The 13,789-nt window shown below is 33.9% G+C and overlaps 1 protein-coding gene and 1 long non-coding RNA gene across 9 annotated transcripts; one reads left to right on the top strand and one right to left on the bottom strand.

Moving 5' to 3' along the window:
• Positions 1 to 1,505: 1,505 nt before the first annotated feature.
• Positions 1,506 to 9,754, bottom strand: LOC108450392 (leucine-rich repeat receptor protein kinase HPCA1-like). Of its 8 annotated transcripts, XM_053027830.1 has the most exons (21): positions 9,634 to 9,754; positions 9,474 to 9,559; positions 8,756 to 8,998; positions 8,095 to 8,215; positions 7,934 to 8,005; positions 7,651 to 7,725; positions 7,470 to 7,541; positions 7,092 to 7,256; positions 6,915 to 6,989; positions 6,600 to 6,671; positions 6,421 to 6,492; positions 6,246 to 6,314; positions 5,981 to 6,055; positions 5,651 to 5,722; positions 5,395 to 5,532; positions 4,754 to 5,244; positions 4,511 to 4,666; positions 4,291 to 4,427; positions 3,199 to 3,418; positions 2,566 to 2,801; positions 1,506 to 2,189 (listed from the first exon to the last, which is right to left on the bottom strand). In XM_053027830.1, the coding sequence occupies exons 3-21, from the start codon at positions 8,835 to 8,837 to the stop codon at positions 1,710 to 1,712; spliced, it is 2,880 nt and encodes a 959-aa protein (XP_052883790.1). In that variant the 5' UTR covers positions 8,838 to 8,998; positions 9,474 to 9,559; positions 9,634 to 9,754; the 3' UTR covers positions 1,506 to 1,709. The 8 variants fall into 8 exon arrangements, with proteins under 8 accessions (XP_052883790.1, XP_052883789.1, XP_052883794.1 ...); XM_053027829.1 differs by having other exon boundaries at positions 6,915 to 7,256; XM_053027834.1 differs by lacking the exon at positions 8,756 to 8,998 and having other exon boundaries at positions 6,915 to 7,256.
• A 2,323-nt stretch (positions 9,755 to 12,077) lies between these two features.
• On the top strand, positions 12,078 to 13,138 carry LOC128293194 (uncharacterized). Its single transcript, XR_008283308.1, has 2 exons — positions 12,078 to 12,989; positions 13,091 to 13,138. It is a non-coding gene; the product is annotated as an uncharacterized LOC128293194 (long non-coding RNA).
• Positions 13,139 to 13,789: the final 651 nt, after the last annotated feature.

Here is a 13,789-nt window from a genome sequence, read left to right as displayed (position 1 = left end):
AGTACTGCTTAAATGACAAAGTCCTTGAAAAGTATAAGCTTTCTATAGGAATTTCAATTAGTTCCGGTTATGAAATTAACATTGTATATTTTTTTCAAAAATCCATAGTTAATGATTTCTCCATATAGAATATTTAATAAAAGCTGTTAGAGTCTGGCACATTTTTATGATGTTACTTATGAACCAAGCAATCCACCTCATACGTTATAGCTTGAGTGTATTTTATATATTTAACAAATTCATTGCATATAACTTGAAATTGATCTTAATGAGAAATATTATTATATTTGTTTTTGCCTTATAAATTAAAATCCTGTTTCTTATTTTAGGTATAATATGAGAAATTTGAAAGATGTATAATATTTTCTGTCTTAATATATGTTAAAATTGCAGCACAATCGAACAGTAGAGATATAATAATAAAGCATAGAGGAGACAATCTTGCAAGACAGCGAAATCCTAAACAAAGAAAGAACATTAAACACATTGTCAGTGAATTTTGGAAAGAACAAAAATAGAATGTCAAACGGTGCATATCAGACAATTATGAATTTTTTAAATTTTACATCCTACACATGCATGTGAAGAAGCATCAATGGCAAACGTAAAGCAGAGCATATGAAATCATAAAGCTTTGTTGGGACCAGCGTCTAATACCAAATCACAATTTCTTGTATACAGATTTACTTAAAAAAATATGGAGATTTACATGTTTGCATATATTCAATTTATTTTACTATTTACATATATATATATATATATGTTTTATAAATCGTGTTTAAAGTTCATAGTTATCTTTCTTAATAAAGTCATCTTTAAAATTTAAATCCGTATTTTCTTTCTAAGAATATAATATACTTTCATATTATATCTAATATTTATTGGTATTATTCAATTCAATATATTATTGTAAATAATGGATTTGGATTTGAATATCCAAATCCATTATTTGTTTTAACTTTTATTTATTTAAATACTTAATGAATATAGATATTTAATACAACTATTATTTAAATTAAATTTGAATTTAGGTAATAATATCCAACTTAATGAGAAAACAGAATATAAGTTTTAAAGTAGTTATATAGACATTAAAAAAATTTAAACACCTAACCACTAGTATCTGATCCCTACTCAACCTGGGTTATTGGAAAGGTGGTGCAACTCAAAAGTGGAGGGGGAAAAGAAAAAGAGGTTAAGGTATATCACTGTCCATTATTTAGAGGAAAAGGAAAAAAAAAATCAAAATCCCAAGGGAGCCACCCATAGCTAAACAATGATTAAGAGGATAAGAGAAGAGATCTATGAGATTGTAAATTATGAAAAGAATAAAGTTAAATTTTTGCCTTCCTTTACACCATATGAAGGGTGATTATTCAGACAATATCTATCGTCTCCACCATCACCACTTCTCTACTTTACATTCACTAATCCTAACAACTAAAGGATTTCATAAATAATTCGAATTAAATGCATTTGGATATAATAATTATATGCTAAAGCAATTGAATCAACAGTCGCATTACCTATTTACAAAAAAAGAATTCTTTCTAATAAAAGTTACATCATAATAATATCCAACAAATAAGAATAAGATCCCACATGATTGAGTTTGTAAGTCACCATTCAGTGGAAGGGAAAAAAAACAGAAGCAGCTCTCACTGTTACTAAGTTCATTGCTAACAAAACATGGTAAAAGAAACCCACATTTAATGGGGCTCTATCTTGGCAGCTGAGTGAGGGAAGGCTCCACTGTAAGCAAAAGAATCGTTATCGTACGGATGGAGATCAGCTCCCTTTGTTGCATCCTCGTAAGTTGCTGAACTTGATGCTGATTCTGCATTCGGATTCATGCCGTCCATCTGCATAATGTTTTCAATCTCCTTCACCACTTCACCCATGGTAGGCCTGTCAGTTCCTGATTCTTCTACACATCTCATTGCCAGTTCTACAAACCTCTCCAAGCCTTTGGACGATGTACCAAAACCAATGGCTGGATCAAGAATCTGTTGGAGGTTATACAAGCTTTTCGTTTTGTCCATCGACATTCTCATCTCCCTTACTATGTATTTCCCTCGCTCTATTGGTCTTCTCGCGGTTATTATTTCCAGCATCAGCACTCCAAAGCTATAAACATCGCTCTTCTCAGTCAACTGTTGGGTCATATAATATTCAGGATCCAAATAACCCTGCAACATCAATAAAATAATACTTAGAACTCTGCATACTATCAGCATTTTAGAATCATCAGTAACCACCTTATCCAAAAGTCAATCAATTTCGTGCAGTAAAATTACCATGGTTGCAGCAAACACTCAAATGTATTAATGAATGAATTCAGCGTCTATGAAGGAAGGGATGGTCTAGGAGGAGAGACCGAGAGAATATCAGCATTTACCATGAAAGGAAAATAAACTAAAGATCACCACAAAAAGAGGACTATCTGCACCAGCTGACCCTTGTGCCTGAGCTGAGCAATATTGGCAACAGCTGGTCTTGGTGCTCAATTTTCTAACATTATAAGGGCAGTATAGTATGCATGAATAAGTGCATGGAAGAACTCACCATCGTACCCTTCACTTGAGTGCTAACATGACCCTTCTCACTGTCACCCATAGGTTTGGAGAGACCAAAATCAGCAACTTTAGCATTTAAGCGTTCATCTAATAAGATGTTAGTGGACTTGATGTCCCTGTGAATAATGGGGGGATTTGCCAGCTCGTGAAGGTATGCCACACCTTTAGCTGCACCAAGGGCTATTTTCAGTCGCCTGGGCCAGTCCAATCTGATTCCTGACTTCCCTGCATTATTATAATGTTATTTTTAAAATAAGTAAACCCATGAGTGAAGAAAAAGCTTTGGATGTAAGTAAAAGATGCTTATTAAGAAATAAATTGGAATTTAACAAGTAAAATCACCATTAGGGATAACGATGAATGCTTTTCATTACTGAGCTTATAATGTGAAATTCTTTGCTATGAGAGAGAGTCTTATATAAGATATGATAGTGATAATGGTTGAAAGTTCAAACTAGAGGAGCACTGGGCTATATTGTTTCTCTTCCTCTTACACCAGCAGTTTAGTGTAGCTCATCAAATATATGTAAATATATCTTTCATTTCTTTGTGTGTTAAGGACACTGTAACATGCCGTTTAATTATTGATAATGTAATCCAATTTGGATGAAGAGGAAGATACCTGACAGACTGTCACTAAGTGAGCCATTAGGAATATACTCATATACTAGCATTTGTTCACCTCGCTCAAAGCAAAATCCCAATAGACTAACAACATTTTTATGATGAACTCTAGATAGAAGCTCAATCTCTGTTTTGAATTCCAGTCCACCCTGCATTGATCCTTGCTGAGCTCGTTTGATGGCAACGAGCTCACCAGTGGGTAGAGTTCCTCTATAAACCTGTAAATAAGGAAATTCTAAATTATTTGGAAAATTAATTTTATAACTCACAATGATCATGCTAAATAAATAAGTATCCAGAAAAAAGTCTTTTGGTTTATTCAGAAAAGTTCTCAATTCATGGCAAACTAATACAGTATCTCCGTGTTTCATGGTTGAGATCAATATGCTGCATGTAAATTCTTATGAACACAATGCATTCATGAAAATTGAAAATGAACGCATAAATTATCTAATATCTGCATGGTCTTGAAGCAAACAAATGACATTAAAGTTTTATTCTGTGTTAATATCTCTTTGTACGCAACCAGTAGTTCTCCGTTCCCCGAGGTTTTTTTGAATAATAACTTTGTAATCTATTTCAAACTTCCATTCTGGCCAAAAAAAAAAAATCCGTTCTTTAAGGTCAAAGCTAAAAATTTCAGTGCAAACACTGTGTGCAAAAGGGGCCAGTGCTAGTGGCCTCAAATAAAACAATGAATAAAACCTATGTTACTCGACTTAGTGTAACCATCAAATATGGTTAAATTTTTCAAAAATTTTCAATGTATTTGGATAACCCTTAGAGGTTATATTCCCATACCCATGTGTCAGATATTGGACACAAATACTTCAAAAAAATGAAGAGCAACATAGAATAAAATGACTATTTCTTTCAGATATATATACTTCATTATATTTTTTGAAATCATGCGCCCATAAATGTGCCTATTTGACCGTATTCTCTGTTGTCTTGATCACGATTCGCAATAAGTTACAAATTTCAATATGTCTTGCACATGATGTGAAACAGTGCATGTGAGACCACCTCTAGCATGCATGTTTTTGATAAGCATATATGCAATGCAGAGAGAATGCGAGTCAAAACAAACCTTTCCATAACCCCCCGAGCCAATATCATTGGCTTCTGAAAAATTTTTGGTGTACTTCTTAAGCTCTTCAAAAGAAAAGCATCTTGCTCCTTTTAACTGAGGAATGCTACCACTGCTCTTCTTAGGATCCCAGTGTGCTATGTTTTCATGGAGGAGGATCAGTACCTCAGATATTCCATACAATCAAACCGGAAAGAACTAAATGAAAGAATTATCATACCAAAAGGGTTGCTCTCTTTGGTTGCTCTGTCTGCTCTCTTCCTCTGACGATAAGCATAAATCCCAGCAATCACTAATAGTATAAAAAGCACTGAAGCACCAACTGCTGCTCCTATTGCGATGCCAGCACTTGATTTGTTTGAGTGTGCAGGTCCATCTAGATGATATAACACATCATGGAAAAAATGAATCTAAATAAATAGAAATTTACGTATTCATTTTAGTTCTATTGCATGTGCATTACCAGAAAAGTACTCATAAGCAGCACCAGTGAAAACATAAGGTCCAAAGTACTGTTCAGGTGGCTTGTAATCCTGACTGCTAAGGGCAGATGCAATCTTTGAAATTCCAGATCTATTGAACCTATCTTGGCCATATGGAAATAAATAAAGGTCCAAAAGAAGATACTGATGTTGATCCATCCGTGGATTACTTAGTGAAACAGTATCCACAAGTAATTCAGGGAACCGGAAGAACCGTGTCAAATTCTGTTCAAGACTTTCATATGGAGTTTCATTTCGCAAGTTCGAGAAGTAAAGGCCTCTGAATTGTAGTGTTCCTGTATATGGATACGCGCATATGCATCTGGGGCTGGAAATTTGACCAGTACCACATGAATTAGGCACACAGTTCATTGGAGGGGTTGTATACACAGACGAGGAGTCTGGTTGAGGTAAGCTACAGTAATCATTTGCTTCTGCTCCTGTCTCCTGGCACACTGGATTGTCTACAAGTCTGCAGAAATTGGCAGAAAGAACTTCAGTGATGTCAAAAGGTATACTAATAATCTTTAACATCAACTATATCTATCTACAGATAATCCAGCTTCCAAGGCGTGTAAGAATATAAGCCTAGTAATTCAGCAAATAAATGATTCCAGCTTACACTATGTCAAAACTGATAGGTCCGCCAGTGTTATTGAAACTCGTAATGGAATTACCCTGCAAATTTATGATCTGCAGCTGGTTGCTAAAGCTTGGGCCAATATCAAAGGAACCATCAAGTTCATTTTGTTTTAGTACCCTGTCAACAGTATAACAGAAAAAGGGGGCAAAATTCCAATGATCATTTCCTAAATGTGACAATTTTTTGTTTGGGATCCTCATTTTCCAGTACAATGTGTAAGGTCAAGCATACTTACACAGTCTGCAATTGTAGAAGATTAAAGAATGAGGCAGGAATTTGACCTTTAAGTTGAGTACGTTCCATCATTCTGTCACACAAATGAATTGATTACTCTCCCAACTACAGAAAAATACTAGTGAGAACGAAAGTTTTAATGTTACAATTCCCAGACAAGCACCATCTTTAAGCATTTTTTAGACTAATATAATTTTAAGAGAAATGGTGGAAATGCTTAAAATAATTTTTGTTCTACACTTGAAACAATTAATATGATTTCAATCTTCGGTTAACTTTCATGCATCTCTGTCAGTAGATGAAGAACAAGAGGCTGAGAGAGAGGAAATACAATGTTGTTAAGGACAGCAGGGTCGGAAACCATGAAGGAACATCTGATGAATCAAAACTATTATTACTCAAGTATCTGCACATTATGCAATAGAACAAGGATTAGCAATGATAATAAAAATATCTACTGTTATTAAACAAGACGACCATGATAATTGATAAGCCAAATGTCACTCGGATACACCTAAACATATGCAAGGAACAAAAATAAGACGACAAGTGCAGTTTGAGAAGACTAAAGACTCATCAAAGCATTTGTTACTTACAAGGTGTTCAATCTGCTCATGCCAGTAAGGTTAGGCAGAGGCCCAGTCAGCTTGTTGTTGGACAAATACCTGAAAATTAACACCAAATGGTCTCAATTAAGAGAGGATAATAGTTCCCTTCTGACCTCCATAAACAAGTGCAGAAAACTATCAGCCTTTTATGCTCATAGCTTACAGATCTTGAACGCTTGTAAGGTTGTTGAGATTCAATGGAAGATCCCCCTCTAGTGAATTGTTGTCAAAGCGCCTGTACCAACACAATAAATTTATTTATTGTCAAAAACCCCGTAGAAAATAATCTTCCATCTAAAACCTCGACATTAAGTCAATCAGGTACTTGGTCTAGATACTCACACCACCTCCAGAGTTTTCACAAGCCCAAGTGTCGTAGGAAGAGGCCCAGAGAGCATGTTGTTTTCAAATAGCCTGGCACAGAGATGGGAAATCAATTGTTTCAAATGTACACAGTTAATGAATGCAGAAGGAGCAGAAACGAGAGAAAAAATTTATGTCCCTCTCTCCTTTGAAAGGATGGCGTCAAATATGAAGTGCCCTGTTATGCATGAACTGTTGAGAGAGAAATCAATATTTATAGAAGAAATTTGTCCTGAAAATGTGCCTTTTTCTCTAGTTGCAGAAACTATTTGATAGAAACCAAATAGAACTTACACATGTATTAGAGTCATATCTGAACTGAAAAGTTTGCGTGGAATTGGACCAGAGAGTTTATTCAACCCGAAATGGCTGTCGAAAATGGAGAACATCATTACTATATGAAGAAAATAGAATATTGGCAAAAAAAAAACCCAACTAAACATACATAAAAAACAAAGAAAAATGACATACAAGTGCTTGGTATGAATCAACCAGTCAAGCCCTGGTGTAGTGGATCCATTCGAGACTGGAATTTCTCCTTCAAGTTGGTTGTCAGCCATATCTAACCAATTAAGAGTTGATAAATTACCAATGGACGGTGGAATATTCCCAGAGAAGGCATTAGAATTTAGAGATCTGCAGGGAATATTGGCCAGCATGAAAGTAATCTGATTAATAGATGTAAAAGAAAAATAAGTAGAAAACATTATACAGCCAACAATCAGGGAGCCTCAAATAGAAGTTTTGCCAAGGTAATGTCCTTCACTTAATATTTATAATGCATAGAAAGAATCCAAAAGAAATTGTTAGTCACTTTAGAGGAATAATTATTGAAGATCAAATTCTTACAGGATCCTCAGCTGTGGCAAAGATCCTATTGTATCGGGAATCTGACCAGAGAAACCACAACCAACCAAGATTCTGCCATTCAGGAAAAAAAATTAAACAGAAAAAAAAAAGATCTTCTAAGAAAAATGCATAAAGAAATTTGCTTCGCGTTGATGCTTTGTCAGGAAATAGATCCCCTTACAAGTTTTCTAGCTTCTTTAAGTTTTGAACCGCTGGTGGAAGAATTCCCCTGAGACCTTTGTTGTAAGATAGATCCCTGAAAAATGAAGCCAAATCAAAGATGTTATACTAACCATAACCGTGAACACTACTGCATCTAACTAATTCACAAAAAAATGGATATAGCATTCATTGAAAGAAATGAAAGAAACAAATTTTAATTTTATTTGTGGCTCTACAAGAATTAGCACATCCCTTGTATCCAAAAACAAAAGAAGAAGCAGGTAGTAGGCAAAAGGACCTACAATTCTTTTAACTCAGATAGGAAGAAAATATCTCCTACCAGCCCTCCCTCCAATTTCATGTTTGGCAGATTTCTGAAACAGAAAAGATGTTAGGAAGATCACAAAGCTGGAAGATCCAAGCTAAACAAATATTTTTAAAAGTGGAAGCACCAACGACTTACATTGAGGTCACACGAGAACCAGTGCACCCAATTCCAACCCATTTATCATCACAAGGATCCCCTCTCCCCCAATTAGATGGTACATTTTTCCACTCACTCATGACAGCTCTTAGCGAACTATCTACACAAACAGTTCCCCTTTGATCAGAACCAAAGCTCAATTCTGAGGTAGCAATTCCAAATCATTTGACATATATTTCCATGAAATTGGAGGAATACAAATAGATTTAGCCCTTTAATTTAAATCAGACATAGACATCTTATGATAGTGGATTCTTCAACGGGTAGACCCCAGAGCCCAGACCAAAAAACTGCAAGGCTTCAAACATTTAGAGTCAAAACCATTCTCATAAAATTAGAAAAACCCCTCACCATCCCAAAAGGTTTGACTAACTTCCTTGATTCAGTTCAGAGTCTATTTGCAAGCAAAGGAAGAATAATATTGGCATTTAGGCGAACATAAGTGGCGAACATAAGTGATCCTATATCCTCATCTGCTCGACTTAACCACTAATCTTCACGAAAATATCATCTTTGCTAGTTAAGAAACTTGGTTAGCATGTATAGATAATCAATCACATATTTCCAAATCAAACCAAAAGAACCAACAGAAACTGCGCTATAAGAAAACAAAATAAGTAGTGATTAGAGGCAAACTTACTATCATCAGGGTCTGTTTCAGCTGCAACGATATAGATATGAATAGAAACCACTAGCAAAAATAACCAAACGGCTGAACCCATTTGCGAGATCAACCAAAGGCTTCAGGGAGTTCAAGAGTAAAAGACCAGGAAATTATTTGGTTTCTGCTTCTAAATTTGCATAACAAAGAACAGCATCCATTTGACATCAACCAATTCGCAATTCATGAAGCAACTTCCTTATATTCAAATGAGAACATAATCTATATGTCAAAAAGAAGAAAAGGTAAGAAATGAACTACTTTGAATGGATCTAAAAAAGTTGCAAATAGTCCCAGTGGGATTAGAATAAAAATCTTGGCCTTTCATGTCCCTTTATTGCTACATGCAACAGAGGTAAACGATGCCAAAGTCAATGCTGTTTAGCTAGGACTTGAATAGATGAGATCAAGAAAAAGCTTAGTGGCACAGGATGGTTTGTTTTGTTACAAAATAGCTGGAGCCCGCCAATTGAATTTGTATGGTATATTGAAACATGCAAGTCCATTGCTTCTTGCTTAAAAACAAAAGCAAAAAAAAAGCCGAAGTCATTGGGAAAAAAACGTAACAACCAATCTCCTATGACATAAATGTCGTTTTCAAAGAAACATTCAAACCAAGAAAGCAACATAGAGAAAGTAGCAATGACTTCTAACTTTTTATAAATTATAAAGACTTGATGAAGAGAATCAAACCTACCGGTAATTATTTAAGCTATTTAGACTCCGAGCGTTAAATTATTCAGCCGCTCTCGCTTGCGTTGGATTCATCGTTCGTCTTCTTCCCTGCAGAATTTTCAAACACAATGTCCCTGTCGATGATCAATGATGCTATGATGTAAGAAACGCGTCGGCAATACCTATCAGTGGTGGGCTGAGCTGAGATTGACTATCAAAGAGGCTTATGACTTGAAGCCATGGAGCTGTAGGCAAAAATGAACCCTTTCCAGCAAAAATAAATAAATTAATACCTATAACAACAAATTTTGTTTATTTAAATTTAGGATAAATTGTATGAATTTTGATTTAGTATAATTATATATATGAAATTTAAATTGTGATTCATATATATATATATGAAATTTTAATTTTGATTCAATTGTATAAGTTTAAATAAATTTATTTATTTATTTTTATATTAAAATAATATAATTATTTGTTTCGTAATATGTCAACATAAAATTGTGCTAATAAGATAATGTTACGAGTGGTTTGTGAAATTCAAATCAAATTAAAATTTCATGCATAAAATTATACAAATTAAAATTCATATATGACATTGTACATTGCATTAAATATCATATATAATTTATCCTTTTAAAATTTTATATAAAATATTAAAACTAAAAAATTTGATGTGTCATTTGATACTTAAATTTAAAACCTTTTATAATACGGTAAAAAGAAGTGTCAAACTCGAATATTAAATTATGTATTAAACTAAAACAAAATCATTTATATACAACATCATAATATATAATGTTATTTATTTAATACTCTTAATTTGATGGATTCGAATTTTAAACACGTGGTTTGCTAAATTTTTAGTAATATTTATTAACCTCTAAACTCCAAGTTATAGCTTTCGCAGGATGTTGAGATCCCCGTGAATAACATAGGTTTAGGAAAAAGAATATTTATTATCCTATGTAGTTGTTTAATATGACGAGTTGATAAGCATTAGTTAAAAATATATATATCAAAATAAACTAAATATTTAATGAAAAATGGCTCAACGTTAAAACTTGCAATAAAATAATACTCGGTCTACATTGTGTGGCTAATGAGTTTAAAGAATTTGATCAAGCGATTAAATTGAAAAGTATGCTAAATATTAAATAAATAACAAAATGAATTTATCTTTAATTATATGATTTAAATATTTATACCATAAATTTTAAAATAAAATTATGCCATAGAAAATATTCTCGTGAGAAAACAAACGTTATTCAAAGAATTGGAAGTATTCTCTCTCAAAAAAAAAAAAATTGAAAGTAGCACAAGAGAACCTCTTGGATGAGAATTCACTAAGGGATGGGGAAGTTTTAAGGTTGAAACGTGAGGATGTCCTTGAACTTGGATAGATGTTATGGTCTTAAAAATTAAGAGTAACCTGGATCATTAAATGTGAGAGGAATATTAAATATTTTCACCTTGTCGCTAATAAGAGAATGGTTATGTGACTAAAAATGAGGAGGATAAACTTTTAAAAGAACAAAAAGACGTGTCAAATTGTTTCATCGTTTATTTTCAAGGAAATTGCAATGGTCCTGAAATAGTTAATACAAATAATTTAGAAAAAAAAATCGTGAACTAAATGTGCCAAAAGTCCCTAACGAGATGAAGCACCTCTTCTCTCAATCCTTCTGTAAGGAGGAAGTCAATGATGCTATGTTTAAAATAAGTTCGTTGAAAATTCCAGGATCGGGTAACAAATCAATTGTATTTTTTTTAGCACAATTGGGATATTATTGAACCGTTGGTGACAGACGTTTGCCTAAATTTCCTCCATTCAAGCAAATTAAATGCAAATATCTTGGTTCTTCAATGGAAACCACTTTTAAGTGCAATTATCTTTCATTTCCAAAATGCTTTCACGGGTGGGAGATAAATGATAACATCATATTATTTTCAGAATTGATCCAGCTCATCAAAAAGAAAAGTAGAGGGAAAAAAAAACATTAGGAACCTTGAAGCTTATTATGAATAAAGCCTATGGCAGGGTAGGATGGATTTTTATAGGAGCCATACTTCGAGTTTGATACTCAAGCCGCTACGATTACTTTTCATAAGCCAGCCAAATGCCAACTAGGGGGTAAGCTGAAAGAATTGCAATCCAATTCGGGTGGAGAGTTTCGTTATTTGTTCTCTCTTTTATTTTGGTATTTTCTTTACTTATTACGGTTCATTGTCTTCTTATTAAGTATAATCACAGGTATATTATGGAACTTGGTCTTCCTCTTTTAGCAAAAAGCTTCCATCCCACAAAATTTTACATGCCTTCTATTCTGCTACATATATTATTAATAGGTTGCCATGAAGATTCTTGATGGAAAATCCCCCTATGATAAGCTCTTTGACAGCAAGCCAAACTATAATTTTCCCCGTCTTTGGGCGCCAATGTTTTCTTCTGACACATACCTTTAATCAACACAAATTTGCCTTTCAGTCATAGCATTGCACATTTCTTGGGTACAGTTCTTCTTATCATGACTATAAGTGTCTTAATAGCAATGACAAATTTTATATTTCTCAGCGTGTGCAATTTAATAAATTATGTTTTCCATTTAGCCAACATGTGCACCTACCCTCTAGCTCAAATTCATCCCTGACACCCACCATTAAGTCTGATCAGGATAGATCTGTTCAGGTGAATCACATTCTTACCAAACCATTTTCAGCTGCCTCTTTCGGTTACGGTCGAAGTTGGGTGTCTATTCTCCCTCTTGAGCTAGTTGACTTTGTTGAAATTCTTGGAAATGCAGCATCCAAGAGTCCATGCAACAATTTAACTAGTCCTGCAATTGCTTACCATAAAACAGCTATTTTTCAACAGCTTTTGTTGCAAGAAAATAAGCTGCTTATAAACAACGTGTTTATCTTGTAATTCTTGTTTGAGTTGTGTTTTCTATCACTAACCAAAGCCTCCCTTCACCTTTGAATCCATACGACACCTTCCATCTTTGCTTGAAGCCGCCATTAATTGCACCATCCTCCAACACTTTCAGCTAAGCCACAAGCAAGCCTGCCCTCCATTTTAACACACCCTTGAGCCAATCCAACCCTTCAGTTTCCTTCTATCACCCGTAACCCTCTCCGTCACACACTCGCTACCTCACTTTTGACTAGGATCAACCTTCCATCGTCATCCTACATCGAACAATACCCTCACCGAAGTCCCCCATTCTCCATCTCTAAACGCGCTGAAAGGATAATGGAAATGAAGCAAAGAAATAGAACTGAGAAAGGATGTATTTTGACTTAAAAGAAAGAGAGATGAAAGTTTCAACAAAGAAAAAAGAAAGGATTCTTTTATTCAAAAAGATGATCTGCTGTGAACAAAATGGCAGGTGATAGAGAATGACACTTTCTTTGAACAACCCGCGTGGAGCTCAACAGGAGCAGACCAGGCCCGACCTGACCTGGTGAGGAGCGGCGCAACCACTAGTGAAGAACAGTTTCAACAAGGACTACGGCCCAAAGTTTTGGACTATTGGTACATCATTCTGCTTTTGTTTATTCATTTTATGCGATTAGATTAATTTATTTATATATCAGTATATATGTTAATGCTATGCCTTGTGTTATGGATATTAGATGAAAATGGCTTATGGCTTATGGTGACGTCGAGTACTTATTAGAAAATGCATTTCATTATTGACATTATGCCGATTTAATCCATTATTAAATTCTCAAGTTGTAAACATAAGTACATGCGTAAACCTCAAATAATATACGTATGTTTACTGAATAATTTATAATGTCGTTGATGGGTGATGTTAAACATTCGCATGGGATTGTAATTGTTATTTAATACACAAAAATAATATATACATACGATAGGTGCTAATTGATTCTAAAAATTCTAAATTTATAAAGTTCAAATGTACGGTTTAATAAGTTTTTGGTTTAATATTGTTATGTGATTGTATAATTTGATAGATTTAATAGCATAACATCGTTGACTTGTATTTATTTATTAACGAATTTATGGGTTTGTATTTTTTTATTCATGAGTGTATACTTACAAAATTTTATTTTAATTTTATATATATAAATAAGATATATCGTTGTTAAAATTATTGGAATACTAATTGTTAATTATTTTAATAATAAAATATCTTTTTGATATAAGTATTTTCTTAGAAAATAAAATGGCCTTTCCTACTCTAATCTGCAAGTAGCAGAAGTGCACGAAACACGGTTTGTGAAATTAGCATCTCTAGCTAAAAAATCTCTCACAGCAGGAGGAGCATAAGAATGTCACGTGTTCTGCTAGTTTTAAATTCATTTAAG

This window comes from Gossypium arboreum, chromosome 5 (genome assembly GCF_025698485.1).
Source record: "Gossypium arboreum isolate Shixiya-1 chromosome 5, ASM2569848v2, whole genome shotgun sequence".
In the NCBI taxonomy this organism is placed as follows: domain Eukaryota; kingdom Viridiplantae; phylum Streptophyta; class Magnoliopsida; order Malvales; family Malvaceae; genus Gossypium; species Gossypium arboreum.
This window is presented reverse-complemented; position numbering and strand designations above follow the sequence as displayed.